This window comes from Pavona decussata, unplaced genomic scaffold, assembly GCF_977016875.1.
Source record: "Pavona decussata unplaced genomic scaffold, jaPavDecu1.1 SCAFFOLD_105, whole genome shotgun sequence".
NCBI lineage: Eukaryota > Metazoa > Cnidaria > Anthozoa > Scleractinia > Agariciidae > Pavona > Pavona decussata.
This window is the reverse complement of record NW_028145519.1, coordinates 924298-940095: the sequence shown is the minus strand read 5'-3', so window position 1 is coordinate 940095 and position 15798 is coordinate 924298. Positions and strand designations below refer to the sequence as shown.

General features: G+C 37.8%; 1 protein-coding gene across 1 annotated transcript; it reads left to right on the top strand.

Moving 5' to 3' along the window:
- The first annotated feature begins 6693 nt into the window (after nucleotides 1-6693).
- On the top strand, nucleotides 6694-8300 carry LOC146471274 (QRFP-like peptide receptor). Its single transcript, XM_085121082.1, has one exon. The coding sequence runs from the start codon at nucleotides 6861-6863 to the stop codon at nucleotides 7848-7850; it is 990 nt and encodes a 329-aa protein (XP_084977208.1). The 5' UTR covers nucleotides 6694-6860; the 3' UTR covers nucleotides 7851-8300.
- The last annotated feature ends 7498 nt before the right edge of the window (nucleotides 8301-15798 follow it).

Here is a 15798-nt window from a genome sequence, read left to right as displayed (position 1 = left end):
CTGCATTGAGAAAAGTTTTGAATGAAAAATTGTCATTTAAATTACACGTAAAAAACGTGGCGTCCTCTAAAGTAGGTTACGGTTGGCTGGGTAGCAAATGCGGCTGGTTACTCGTGCCGTGAGGCCACACGTTTTGAAATGGCCGGAGTTCGAATTTTTTTCCCACAGATACCGCAACCTCTATGAGTCGTTTTATTAGTAGGGGTGGGGTGAAATGTTTCTTTCTTTGGTATCTTGGGAGGACTGTAGCTTCAAATCCAACGGCACATGTACAGGCTAGCACTAGCCTCTTGTTCTTTAAAATGAAATCGTTTTGCTTCAAATACAACGATTTATCGAATGAGTTGAGTGATAATAGCGGTTCAGTCTCAAAAACTTAAATTTCCACTAATAGTGTCATGTTCAATAGTTGTCTTTTCGTCGTTTTGATCTTGTAAGTGAATCGCCAACTCACTGTTGCCATGAAATTTAGTGGTAGTTAAATGGCTCAACAGCCTGGCAGAATGAGTACGTGCATGCTTTGAGAAACCACGAGCTTCTTGCGTGCTACCAAAGTAATTGGTTCACGGTTTTTGGTTTGAAATAAAAGCCCCTTAGCGTTGCCTGGATTACGATTTATACATCTACGGTAAACTCAAATTGTTCAGGATACCCCAGCAACAACGATCGTTTCCTGCGAACGTCAAACCTTATTCGTTGTCCAAACCGTTTACTGCTATGTAAGTTAATATTCCTTTGTGTTGGAAAGAAGGAATAAGTTGTGAATTTTAGGCTTTTACGCATCACGAGCTAAAGTACCGCACTATATTTTTGTTTTCATAAATTCCTGTTTCTAATTATGCCGTGGAAAGCGGAAAAATCGCAACACGCAATTGAAGACGTCATTTGCACATTCATGTGTCCTTTGTCACGAAAGGGAAATTTTCGTTCAACTTTGGCCACCTACCATGAAACAAGATAACCTCTAAGACCTTTAATGGCGTCCTCGTTTCAAAATGACAGTTTTGCAAGTAAGGAATCATTGTTGGCTGAAGAGTTTGTGGTGGCACGCTCAAAACATCTAAATGAGTTCTGAAAGCAAAATCTTTAAAACTTTTTTCTTGTTTGCTATCTCAGTCCCCGCCCCGAGGAAACATAATTGTAGCTCACAATGATTTTCGCGACAATACCATTTCCTCGTTTTGCGGGAAAGTTTATAACGGGAAATTTGTCAGCAATATTCCCTGTTACAGTTCGGCTACAAAATTTGTATGCAAACGGCTGAGTGGCGGTCAGCGATACAACAAGTCTGAAAAGGGAAGGTTGATTGTCTACAATGCATACTTTATAGCGACCGATTTTAACTACATATGTTGAAAACCTTACAGACCGATCTTTGTAATTAAACCCCTCTGGAAAATGTAAATCGTTACAATCGCAAAAAGAAATGCTCCTACAAATCTTTCACGTGCACATTTTTACAGTATATTGTTCGGCGGTAAGCTTGTTTGTTTCTTTTGTATTGGACCGCAAAAATGAAGTGGGATTAAACGAACGGTTTCGGTTCTATGGTTTTTCAGCCCATTCGTTACCATGGATCTTGATATTGCCCTGAGAAACTGGTTACTTTTCTGTACAAGGTGGTGGTGGGTTTGAGCCTGTGGACTAAATTCTGAGGAGTGCCGGGCATTGAGACTGAATTATGTTACTGAACTGGGCCCAGTTGTTCAAAGCCCGATTAAGCGAATCCTGGGTTAATGTGAAGTTTGATTCTAGTTTAATTACTTATCAACAAGGATTTTTCCACAATATTTTTGCCCTTCGATTTTGACTTAAACTTTACTTTACCTTAAGTTTAAATCAGCATTGAAAAACCTTTTTACACGAGCGAAATGGAATTAATCGGGGGTTAGCGCTAATCAGCTTTCGAACAACCGTGCCCAGTCTTTTGTCCAGTCGTGTCTATTGTGCGATACAAGAAGAATGTGACCTTGAGTTTCCGAGTTTTCCCAACAGGAGTCGAACTGTTTACTGTACTAGTTCGGGTACGCTATCACTGAGCTACAGGAGACTTGTTGGCCATTAAACTTGGTAATCAGAATGTTAATGTGCCATACTACAGGTGACGCATGGCGTAAGCGGTTTATGTCAGTTTTTTAGATTTCGTGTTTCTTTTTAATTCTGTACAAAATTGCAATTGTCTGGAGCCTTTTATTAAGGACACATTTGAAGCACGCCATCCCCCTTCTCTGAAAAAAAGCTAAGAAACAACAACAACAACAACAAAAACGAAAACAGCAGTAGAGGGAGACCCTGAGACAATTTGTACTAAATAAAAATTTTGTGTCTTCACAGGGCCCGCGGGGCGGATTTTCAAGTGGGGGGGTTAACGTGAACGCGCAAGCGTGAGCCAACTAGGGGGGTCCGGGGGCATGTTCCCCCGGGAAAATTTGAATTATTATTCTTCTGAAATGGCTAGAAATGCATCCAAAAAACGCTAACATTAAGTTAGTTTTTAATTGTTTTCAATGAAAAACAAAGAAAAAAACGTAGTACAACCTCATATTTTAACAAAATATCATGAAATAGATGTATTGGCTAACTTCTAAGCTGAACTCAACAGACAGAAGGGAAGAAAGTCACCCGGAAATTTTAAAGTCTGACTCTTTGTCTACTCAGACACCAAGAAAACCACCAAAAAACTATATTGGATCGAAATGAAGCAATGAGGAAAAAGCAATGTTTCCTCTGAGGTCCACACGTTTGACATAAAATAACGCGATGAACTTTTTTGTGTAAGACTTTGCTAAAAAATTGAAATAATAATTTAATAAAGCCCCCCCAGCCCCACCCTCTCCGCGGTGCCTGCTTCAAGAAATGTCGGGAAAGAGGAACTGACCACGCGTGACTCGAAATATTGCATGATAAAATATTGACTATCAATAAAATAATAATAATAATAAATCTTTATTTAAACACGGTAAAATCCATCAAGAGTATAAAAATTAGAAATAACCTAACTATCCTAAACAAAATTCGATACCTGACCTGACTAGAAAATTAATTGAATGAATAATGTCACGAAATATATCACATGTAACGCGAATGAGATTAATTGCACAATTGTAAACCGGCAAAGTCCGAAGTTAATGTATTGCATGACAATGATGTAACTTCACGTATCTATTAAGCTAATTATAAATTAGCAAAAGAAACGCGTGTAATTGTGTTATTAGATAAGAACTAAATTTAGGAGCATTACAATAGTGTAAGCTTGGGATTTTACTGTGCTCGTGATTGTAGGGAAAATACTTGTTGCGCAAATAGAATAGTACTTCTAATCAGTACATTTAGCTAGCTTCCTGTGAATTGTTACTGTTTTGCCACCGCCGAACAAAACGGAATTCACTGTGTAATTGACACTGAGATGGCAATACAACTAATCGGTGAATTTTATTGGTCTTGCGCTGGTATTCGAACGCATCTACTCTTGAAATTGAAGTTCTGACGAAGGCCAAGAATGGTGGATTGTTGAAGAGTTGAGTAAATGATGATGATCCTGATGGTTCGACTAAAGCAAGAAATAACATAAATAATTAACAGGAAAAAAGACAAGAAATAACAACTGACAAACTGCGCACTTACAAATGTTTTCCAGAACACAGCCAAAAAATGAATCGAGCGTAGAAGGATGTGAAGTCTTGTGAAAATCGATCTGACGAAGATCGTTGACAACAAGAAAATTATAATGAGTGGTAGAGGCGCCAAAAACCTTAAGTACAAGCAAAGGCGACTAAAATATGCAGCGCCTGGGGAATGCATGATACGCATCAGATAAGCAAGAAAAATCTAAAGTGAAAGGAATGCTCACGTTTGAATCCTACACACTGCATTTAATAAGGGGCACTGTCACGGATATTTTGCTGTATGTTGGCAAAACAGCTCAAATATTTGACAAAGAACCCGGGGTGTTTTGCATAAAATTTAGCTTCGGGCGTAACTGCTAACGCCAGACCTTCAGCCCAGACACATTCAGTATTTTAACGTCTGACGATAGCATTTACACCCGCCGTTAAGTTTTATGCAACTCGTCACCGTTCTTTAACATGAAATCGCTTTTAGAGCAGTGGGAGGAAAATATGAAATGATTTCTCCGGGGAGGAACAAACTAGAATCACTTTTTAGCAACTTTGCCAAATTCACAGGAGGTAGTTGAAAAAATTGGCCAGTTTTTTCAAGTTCCAATCCGTTCCATCCTAGTCATCTGCAGAAAAAAATGACTAATACCAGTTTCTGTGCCCTAGTAGGGTTATTTTTATCAAAATTGAACCATTATTTTAATCCTCCCATCGATAAAAATGTTTTTTTCTCTATTTGAAGTGACACTGAAATAGGTGACATTGCCCCTTTAATTTCCCTCTCTTTTCAATAAGAAACACCCACACTTCGAATATACGGTTGGCTTACTGATCGCTAATAGCGTGACATGAGCTGACTTAGGAAGTAAACAGAAGGCATCTGTGCAACCGCTAATTATTCTTGTGGTAGGTTCGCGAAGTTTTTGAAAAATGTCCGCAGTAATGTTCGTCCAAACTCAACTTTTAGTAAAGCCCTTAGACGTTTCCCGGGTTATAACAGTAACATCATTGACGGTTTGGCTACATTTCTGTTCTTCAATTCGTGTCTTCGCCTCTAGCAAGAGGTGTTATGAAAGCATCCTCAATCAAACTGCGTTGTTCTCAACTCAAGCCAGATATTTTTCGTCGAGAATTTCGCCTCCCTAGCTATTACTACTTGACAATGTTTTTTTTTTGTTTACCACCAGTTGATTTTTCTGCCTAATAAGTTCGTGGTAATTTTTGCTGCTCTTATTTTCAATCTTATCGAGCCTATTTATAATTTTCTTTTCCATATGTTATATTCAATTTACAGGTTTCGAATTCCAATTTGTGTGGTTATAACTGAGATTGTTTTCTCAGTTTCGTTTAATAGAAAGCTAAGTTGTATTCTTTCCCGTGGATACAAGTATTCCACCGCGATCGACATTTCATATAGAACGTGAAAATAGCTTACGCGGGAAGCAAGATATGAGACAAATCGCGAGCTGATGAGTTCCAAACCTGTCCATGACTGCCGCTCCACAGGACCAGAGCTTGCACGCATGCGTTAGTGTTTGGAAAAACCAGGGAGCATCCATTTTGTGCCTTCTCTCTATTGGCTTCTCGCTTCTCCTTTTCCTTTTCTGTTTCTTTATTTTTTTTCTTTTAATAGGGTGGTTCGGACAGCACACGTTAGCACTTTTACTGAAATTTATGTGGGAAAATTTTGATGTACATGGTCGGTTAGTATTCATTGACTTTGATGTTACAATGGCCAGAAATTTGACGGTGACAGTCAGTTTTTTCAGAAAATGGAAAAACCTTTATTAAAATGAAAAAAAAATTCTTTTCTTACAGGAATTTTTGTATTTTTAGCTCATATTAAGTGTTCCTTTTGTGGGTTAATTTGATTACTTTTCGTTAAATTTCTGCGCTTTCCTGGTGTTGTTTTGGGAAATCCAGAAATCCAAGATGGCGGATCCAACATGGCCTCAATTGGCAAATAATGAAAAACGTAATCACCACGTCATATGTCGGCATAACTTCCCGTTAAGGGCCTCAAAAAGAAAAAAAATTGTTGTCGTGCGCAAATAGTCAAATCAAGCGTCATCAATTCGTTGTCTATATCGACAAATCATAAGCAAGAAAGCTTTGTCACTTTATAATGTATAATAGAGCAACACGATGAACTTGCAAATAGTCAAATCAAGCGTCATCAATTCGTTGTCTATATCGACAAATCATAAGCAAGAAAGCTTTGTCACTTTATAATGTATAATAGAGCAACACGATGAACTTGCAAATAGTCAAATAAAGCGTCATCAATTCGCTGTCTATATCGACGAATCATAAGCCAGAAAACTCTGTCACTTTATAATGTATAATAGAACAACACGAAGAACTTGCAAATAGTCAAATAAAGCGTCATCAATTCGTTGTCTATATCGACGAATCATAAGCCAGAAAACTCTGTCACTTTATAATGTATAATAGAACAACACGAAGAACTTGCAAATAGTCAAATAAAGCGTCATCAATTCGTTGTCTATATCGACGAATCATAAGCCAGAAAACTCTGTCACTTTATAATGTATAATAGAACAACACGAAGAACTTGCAAATAGTCAAATAAAGCGTCATCAATTCGTTGTCTATATCGACGAATCATAAGCCAGAAAACTCTGTCACTTTATAATGTATAATAGAGCAACACGATGAACTTGCAAATAGTCAAATAAAGCGTCATCAATTCGTTGTCTATATCGACGAATCATAAGCCTGAAAGCTCTGTCACTTTATAATGTATAATAGAACAACACGAAGAACTTGCAAATAGTCAAATAAAGCGTCATCAATTTGTTGTCTATATCGACGAATCATAAGCCAGAAAACTCTGTCACTTTATAATGTATAATAGAACAACACGAAGAACTTGCAAATAGTCAAATAAAGCGTCATCAATTCGTTGTCTATATCGACGAATCATAAGCCAGAAAACTCTGTCACTTTATAATGTATAATAGAACAACACGAAGAACTTGCAAATAGTCAAATAAAGCGTCATCAATTCGTTGTCTATATCGACGAATCATAAGCCAGAAAACTCTGTCACTTTATAATGTATAATAGAGCAACACGATGAACTTGCAAATAGTCAAATAAAGCGTCATCAATTCGTTGTCTATATCGACGAATCATAAGCCTGAAAGCTCTGTCACTTTATAATGTATAATAGAACAACACGAAGAACTTGCAAGAGCGAGAAATAACAATACTGTCAGAATGTCTTCAACCATGAACGCAACGGTGAATGGATCGAGATGCCCCATTACGTTCAATCCTACAGCAGCGAAAGTCGGACCAACCCTTGCTTACTGCCTGATATTCGTCGTTTCACTGCTTGGAAATTCCTTTGTAGGAATAATTGTTTACAAAACGCACACCTTGAGAAAACCAATCAACCTTTTTATCGTCAACATGGCCATGTCTGACTTGCTGTATCCAATATTCCTGTTCCCGCAACATCTTACCTCTATATACGCGGACTCCTTGCTTATCGGCGGTTCTCTTGGCCAGGCCCTATGTAAGCTGCTTCCCTTCTTAATAGATGTATCCAACGCCGTTTCTGTTCAGAGCCTGGTTCTGATAGCAGTGGATCGACTTGGAGCTGTGGTATTTCCCCTCCGTTCGCCACTCATCAGTTCAAAGCTGTGCCCCTTCTTCATTCTCGCCACGTGGATCATCGCAATGACAGTCTTCTCAACGCATTTCTTAACCTTCAAATTCTATGAATTGCCAGGAAAACTGCCGCGGTGTCAAATGGAGTGGAACCAAGTTTTTGGAGAGGTCTTATCTTACCAAAACTACGGTATTGCAATATCTGTTATACTCTATTATATCCCAGTCGTCTTGTTGTCCATACTTTATTCCATCATTGTTATCAAGCTCAAGTCACAGAAGATTCCAGGTGAGCAATCGGCCATCGCTGAGCAACAACGAGCGAAAAGAAACAGAAACGTGCTAAAGATGGCCATTGCTATCGTGTCAGGGTTTGTACTATGCTGGATACCCTGGAGTATTAACAACTTACTGTCATCCTTTGCGCAGGACAGTTTGCCTTGTGGCTTCTTTGTCTATGAAAGTATGACCTGGTTTATGGCTGTCTCAAATTGTGCCATCAATCCTTGCATCTGTTTCATTTTCAGTATAAACTACCGAAATGCTCTTCGAAGATTTTTGAGGTGTTGTAGCGGCGCAATACAGAACGGGTAATTTTTAAAACTTCCACCGTAACTGAACAAATGGTTCGAGAAAACTCACTGTCGTGAAAACCAACTTATGTTAGTTTACGTTATTTAGCAAATACAAAAACAAAAAACAAAAACAAAAAAGGAGGGAACGCTGCTGAAATTCTAATAAAGAAACAGAGCATCAATTAAGTAACTTGAAGGTTCCAAGAATGGACTGATCAAAGTGAAACTTATTATCTCGCTGGCCGGAGAAGAATTGTAGATATGTCTGTTCAGATGCCTTCTCATGTAAGTAAGTTAGTTATGTGCATCGTGTTCGTTTGAGAAATTTTGCTGAACAATTCAAGAACAGTTCCTTGAAACTCTGGCTGTAAATAAACACATAAGAGAGGTATTGAGCGGATTTTAAATCGTCCCCTCGTGGAAATTTACCTGTGTAGTAACCTCGCTGTTATTTTCAGCGTTAATTGTATTAATGCCGGCTTTATCGTAGAAAAAAAATCAATAAAATGTTATGGTGTACTTCATTTTTTTGTTGCATTATTTTATCAGCTGTCCAAAGGTTTAGCGAAACTGAGGAAAACAGCAACATAAATATCACCTGAACATCTTCTACCCCACAATTTTGCCTTTCATTCGGCATTAGCGCTTCCAATGAAGTTGCGGCCAGAAATAACAGGTGTAAACAAACAAACTGGGTCGTTTTACCGCCAGTCACAAACTTGTACGCACCAAGCCTTGAGCTATAGTTTTATTTCTTTTTCCTTTTTCTGCAAATTATTATTTTTAGCCGAACCTTACTTGAGTTGCCAAGAATTCGTTCCTCAATAAATTTGCCAAATCGAACAAGCTGACGATATAAAACACATCCGCTTTTAACCTGTTTACCAGGTTTTCGGTCCTTTCTTCGGTTTGAGCTCGCTCTCCATTGCTATTGTTTGCTAACCCCGCTTAGGACAAAACAGATTTTAAAAGCGTGATAGACTTTTTTACTTCAGTTCGTTCTCGCGAAATTGAAACAATTTTCAGTTTCTTCATACCGCTGTTCCACTGATCAGTGTATAATCAATATAATATGACAGGCGCTAACACAGAAAGGAACTTCAAGACATCAGCGGGATTATGCCGTAGCTGATTGTTGCAAAGTTCACTAACAAGGAATGATTCCATTGTTAGGTCTCGCCCACTGATTGTCGTAAAACCAAACTGTAAATACAAAGGATAGGACAAAAACAAACATATAGACAGCGTTAGTAAATAATAAATGCAATACTAAATTATAAAGGCTCTATGGTAAGTATTTGCCAAATCGAACAAGCCCGTGATATAAAACACATCTGGTTTTGCCTGTTTGCCAGGTTTTCAGTTTAAGCTCGCTCTACATTGTTATTGTTTTACTAACCCCGCTCAGGACAAAACAGATTTTAATAGCGTGGCAGACTTTCTTACTTCTTCCGTTCTCGTGAAATTAAAACAATTTGCAGTTTGTTCACACCTGTTTCCACTACTTAATATATTAGTGTACAATCTACATAATATGACAGGCGCTAACACAGAAAGGAACTTTAAGACATCAGCAGGCTTATGCCGTAGCTGATTGTTGCAAAGTTCAATAACAAGGAAAGATTCCATTGTTAGGTCTCGCCCACTGATTGTCGTAAAACCAAACTGTAAATACAAAGGATAGGACAAAAACAAACATATAGACAGCGTTAGTAAATAATAAATGAAAAACTAAATTATAAAGGCTCTATGGTAAGTATTTGCCAAATCGAACAAGCTCGTGATTTAAAACACATCCGGTTTTGCCTGTTTACCAGGTTTTCAGTTTAAGCTCGCTCTACATTGTTATTGTTTTACTAACCCCGCTCAGGACAAAACAGATTTTAATAGCGTGACAAACTTTCTTACTTCTTCCGTTCTCGTGAGATTAAAACAATTTGCAGTTTCCTCACACCTGTTTCCACTACTTAATATATTAGTGTACAATCTACATAATATGACAAACGCTAACACAGAAAGGAACTTTAAGACATCAGCAGGCTTATGCACGTAACTGATTGTTGCAAAGTTCCATAACAAGGAATGATTCCATTGTTAGGTCTCGCCCACTGATTGTCGCAAAAAACCAGACTGTAAATACAACGGATAGGACAAAAACAAACGTATAGACAGCGTTAGTAAATAAAAAATGAAATACTAAATTATAGAGGCTCTATGTAGGGGGCAAAGCTCTTAGATTACCGGAAGCTAACGATCAGACATAAAAATAACAGTAATTTCCTCTCTTGCCAAGACGTTAAAGTATTTGTTTTTAATAAGCTTTAGATCTTTTAAGGCAGATGTTCGCATAATCGTCGGGAAAACATGGTGAAATATCGAAGCATTTTTATCAAGGTCTGAAGACTATCAATATAATTCTCACTCCACACTTATTTGAAAACACTTGTTTGGAATATCTCGTAAATTATTGGGTTTTGCCGTTAGCAGTTATATTATTGAGCAGGATTTTGAAATGGAGAACAGCTCAGTAGATGATGCATCGATGGCCGAACATTTGAAAACATATTTAAACACATCACAAAATCAGTAGAATGTTACAGTGTACTTCATTTTTTAGTTGCGTTATTTTGTCTTCTGTCCAAAAGTTTAGCGAAACTGAAGAAAATAGCAACTTAAATACCACCTGAATCTTCTACCCCGCACTTTTGCCATTCATTAGCGCTTCCAATAGCCGTTGCCAGAAATAACAGGTGTAAACAAACATACTAGGGTTGGTTTACCGCCTAAGTCACAAACTTGTACGCACCAAGCCTTGAGCTATGGTTTTCTTTTTCCTTTTTCTGCAAATTATTATTTTTAACCGAAGCTGACATGACTTTCCAACAATTCGTTCCTCAATAAATTTGGCAAATCGAACAAGCTCACGATATAAAACACATCCAGTTTTACCTGTTTACCAGGTTTTCGGTCCTTTTCTTTGGTTTGAGCTCGCTCTACATTGTTATTGTTTTACTAATCCCGCTCAGGGCAAAACAGATTTTTAATAGCATGATAAACTTTCTTCCTTCTTTTGCTCTCGCGAAATTAAAACAATTTTCAGTTTCTTTACACCTGCTCCACTGATCAGTGTATAATCTTTATAATATGAAAAACGCTGACACAGAAAGGAACTTCAAGACATCAGCGGGATTATGCACGTAGATTGTTGCAAAGTTCCATAACAAGGAATGATTCCATTGTTAGGTCTCGCCCACTGATTGTCGTACAAAATAAACTGTAAATACAACGGACAGGACAAAAGCAAACATATAGACAGCGTTAAATAATAAATGTAATACTAAATTATAGAGGCTCTATGTAGGGGGCAAAGCTCTTAGATTACCGGAAGCTAACGATCAGACATAAAAACAACAGTAATTTCCTCTCTTGCCAAGACGTTAAAATATTTGTTTTTAATAAGCTCTAGATCTTTTAAGAGCCGTTGTCAGTAACTTTCGACAATCCGGCGACAGAAGCGAAAATTCGAATTTTTTTTATTTGCCCCAAATAAATGAATTTTTATTTTGGCAAAAATTGGGAAAGTTCGAAATCGGCCAAAACGTGCCCGATGGCCCGATTGAAATTATGCAAATTAGTACAAACACTCTCGTTCAAGACAAGGCAACGTTTTCTCCGGTGAGGGTAAAAGGGGGAATGAGTTTGCGGAATGGAATGTGGAAAGACGTGCGGAATGGCATAATTATGCAAAATAAGAATTGCGGAATGACATAATTATGCGAGATACGATTTATGCATAATGACTCACAGAAATACATTTCACTGAAAAAGCGCGCCTTTTTTTGGGCGCCAATTTGCAAATACAGCCTTTTTGTAACCATTCAACCGAAGAATGCATCACAAAAACCCAAACGATGGTATCTTCGAATTCAAACTTTTTTCCTTCGATTCTCATCGCATAGCCGTTGATGCAACATAGCAGCTCGTGGACTTTTATCGTTCGTGAGTGAACACAAGATTTGTAATACATTTGCATTAAAGAGGTTTGCTTATTTACGTAACCTGGTTTCCATTCCACACGAGTCGTCCGCCATTACGGGAGATGTATACAACTCAATCGAAGGCTGGTTAAACTTGACATGATAAGCTTTCACAGCGCCTCGCAGGAAAAAGACGTGAGTAAAGAACCGCCTCTGTTTATTTTTGAAACGATTTATGTCACTTGTCGAGGATTTATCTGGTTATGACGAATGTGTTGTGGTTCGGTCATGCTCATTTCCGTTGTTTTACGTTTTATATTAATCAATTTATCATACACAGCCAAACACACACACACACGCAAAAAATAAATAAATGAAAACGAAAATAAAAATTTAACCGCAATCTATACCGCAGAACCCTTTCCCCGCGTGTAGATTTCGGTTTTTTATTTTCGAAGGAAGGATCTTGATGTAACAAATTTTCAACTCCAACATTTTATAAGAAACTATATCTAAGCAATTCGGGAAAGATTTCCGCACAGCCCCATACATTATTTATCCATGCACAACCGTCACACTAAACCACTTCCAAAAACGACGAGCGTGAAAACAGAGTGTGTGCCAAATGTATAGATAATTATACATGGGGCTGTGCAGATATTTTGACTAATGTCACTTGAAGCCTCGGTAATTAATGCCATACCGTAATTCTTATCTACTTTCTTTTCTTTTTCCTTTTTTTTTTTATTTTAAAAAATCGATGTAAGCTTGTATTGTACTGGTTATCCCATACCATGAAATCCCGGTTTTAAGTCCCCCTCCCTTGCTAATAAATCGCCTCGATTATTGGGCCATCTATTTGTAAACGAAAATCACTCTCCACTTATAGGCCCATCTTTGATTTTTATATAAACACGTAACACCCCTTCCCCCCTTGCCCCTAAAAAAGCCGTTGACATTTCCTTTTTACGTATCCCCACCCGTAACCGGAATTTTACGGTATTGTGGTCTGTGCCTCATAACAAGAGCCTGTGAAGTTTTCCTAGACTCAACCTATTGTTGACTTTTTTGGTTTTCCTTGTTTTATCTGATTGGTGAGTATCACAGGTCTCGCAGAGGTAAACCCATAAATGGTTGGATTGCTCAGTAGCTCAACAACAGTAACTCAAGTAGCTCTACAAACATGTAATGTAACCACACTTACACCCCAGGGGAAGGGGGGGCTCTTACATAAAACTGAAGGGACAAGCCGTCAAAAATGTTGAACAGAATGTTCTAAATTGTACCAGACTCTCTTGGCATAGGTGTGGCCCCAATGTAGTTTCCTTAAGGGTTACCAAAACAAAATATTGAAATAATCAAGCAGTTTCCTCATTGCACAGAACAAAAAAGTTTTCCTTTGAGGTTTTGAAAGCAGAGATTCAGATTTCCAACGCAATGGTACAAAACTGCACATTTTCAACCCCTGTCAGGGACAAGCATTTTTACATCGCCCTAAAATTGACCTCCCATTTCCCCTTGGGGTGTAGAGCAATAATAACTAACTGTTCACATGGAGTTAACGTTTGGCAACAACAACAACAAGCAAGAGAGGATCAAAAGTATGAATTCTCCATACATGTTCCGATACATACCCAGCTGTTCACTATTTATGACTTTTTTTTAGGTCAACCATACAACCAGAGTTTTTTTGTTTTTTGTTTACGTACACATAATTTTTTTAAAAATTAATTTTTTTGATTTTTTGATGACTGACCTAAAAATAAACCAAGGGGAATCGTCATCATTCCAATAAGTCATGTAAGACCATTAGAGGATTAACCCCACACATATACTTGATCCTGTCTTATGACAACCAAAACTATATCCACCATAACTTTAGCTGGTAATTCTAGTTGTCATAGCAGTTTCCATGTCCACATATATAACCCTTGTAATATGAAAACTCTACATACAGTATCTTCATTTAACATAAAGTTTGAAGATACTTAAGCATAATATAAACAAGGCTGTTTTCACGCCAAAAAATGAGTTGTTCATTACATAATTAGGGACCGATCGTTTATTACGTCCAAGGGGGGGGGGGTAATTTTTTTAAACAAGCTCTTTTTTTGGGGGGGGGGGGGTAATTTTGTACCTTGTACGAAAATTGAGGGGGGTAAAATTTTAAGGGTACCAACTAAATGTATTTCGCAGACATTCTTCTCATCGATCCTAGAGTTGGTAAAATCGACTAGATACTTCTCCATATCGCTACTATTCTTCAGAGCGACAAAGATCTTGCACGTAATAGGTTGAGTAATGACATAGACAGGCAAACCGTGTATTTCATCAAGCAGTTTATTTCTAAAGGCTTCTTTCTCTGGGCAAAATAATTGACCAAAAGACGAATAGAGATGGTAGGCTTCTTCAAAATCTATATAATTATCCACATCCTTGATCCACATCCATACATCAAATGCTCCTGTACTGCTCTCAAACCCCGAGCTGCTTTGACCTTCTGTGTACCTTCTTTTGACGACCGTGAAGAATAGACACCAGCAATAACAAAACATCGTTATTATCAAGACATTGAAGAGATATTCTAAGGTACGTTCCCTTACTTGAATTTCGCCTAACTTCTGATTGTTTCTCTTGCCAGTTCAGATTCAGAGAGCTAGCGACTTCCGCATGTAACCAAGCGTTGTCACCAGGGGCCCGTTTCTCGAAAGACCCGGTAACTTACCGGGCCCGATAAGTAATTTTGGTGACAAATGTTTCTTAAAAGAAGTCAATTTTTGTCAGCTTTGAAAACTAAATTTTAAAATCATGTTATTCTATGAAAACATTGGCCAAGTACCATGTCTGTAATCGTTCTGTAATCGGCGAAAAACGGGCCCAGTAAGTTACTGGACTTTCGAGAAACAGGCCCCAGGAATTTCTCAACAATTCAACCGCCAGGCCAACCTTAGGGGGGGGGGGAGGGGGGGTAAAATTTTCAAACTGTCATTGCAGTGGGGGGTAAAACGTTTGTTTGAAAGATTTTTTGGGGGGTAAAGTTTTCATACACTCGATTTTTTAGAAAACCACCGCCCCCCCTAGGACGTAATAAACGATCGGTCCCTTAGTTATGTAATGTAATTTGAAAACAACTCAACAAACTTATCGTTTTCAAAGTGGTGTTGTAATGTTCTTGCTTACAGTTTGTAAAATGTCAAAAAAAAAAATGATTTAATGTGGAACCTTGCCAGTATACAACAAAGATGCATTATCATTTAATTAGGCCAAAATTTAAAAGCAAATTCTAAAAACTGATCGATTTTAGTTTTTATTTGTCTGAGACAGTTCAAGTATCAGACAAAATGGTCAGTAAAATAATAAGAAAAAAAACTTGAAAAACCAGTATAATACTTAAATATTCTTTAAGGCTTTGCCCCACTATAAGCTAGCATAATCTTGAAACACCTACTTAGATACCCACTTCAAAGATCAGAATAAACAATGTTTGGGGTAACACGTTTTATACTTTGAAAATAAAATACAATGTGACTGGATTGTTCAGCCATTGTGATGGATGATAGTTGTTTACAGTGGTGAAGAAGCTTTCTTCATCTTAGGAATATTTTGGGATGTTATCAGTATGATTTATTTGCAAGTTCTTCTAACTGTAAAGTATACACGCTGAAGGTGATTCCATCACTTATAAGTCAGAGGGACATGCACTATTCATGGTTAAAAATGGGCATGGGTGTTATTTCAACACGTTGCAACAGTTATTGCAGTTCCGCTCCCCCTACCCCTCTCTTCTCCAAGGTGGACTGAATCTCATGTTTCCCCTCTAAAACTGAGATTTTATGGTTTTGGATAACCAGTACAATACAAGAAAGTAGGCTTCAAGTGACATTAGTCTCTTACAGTATTTTTAGTACGAGTTGCATCAAGATATCTGCACAGCCCAATGCATAATTATCTATACATTTGGCACACACTCTGTTTTCACGCTCGTCGTTT

Bases quoted from the DNA above. Each gene is read 5' to 3' on its own strand.
- LOC146471274 (XM_085121082.1), top strand. From the start codon at position 6,861: ATGTCTTCAACCATGAACGCAACGGTGAATGGATCGAGATGCCCCATT.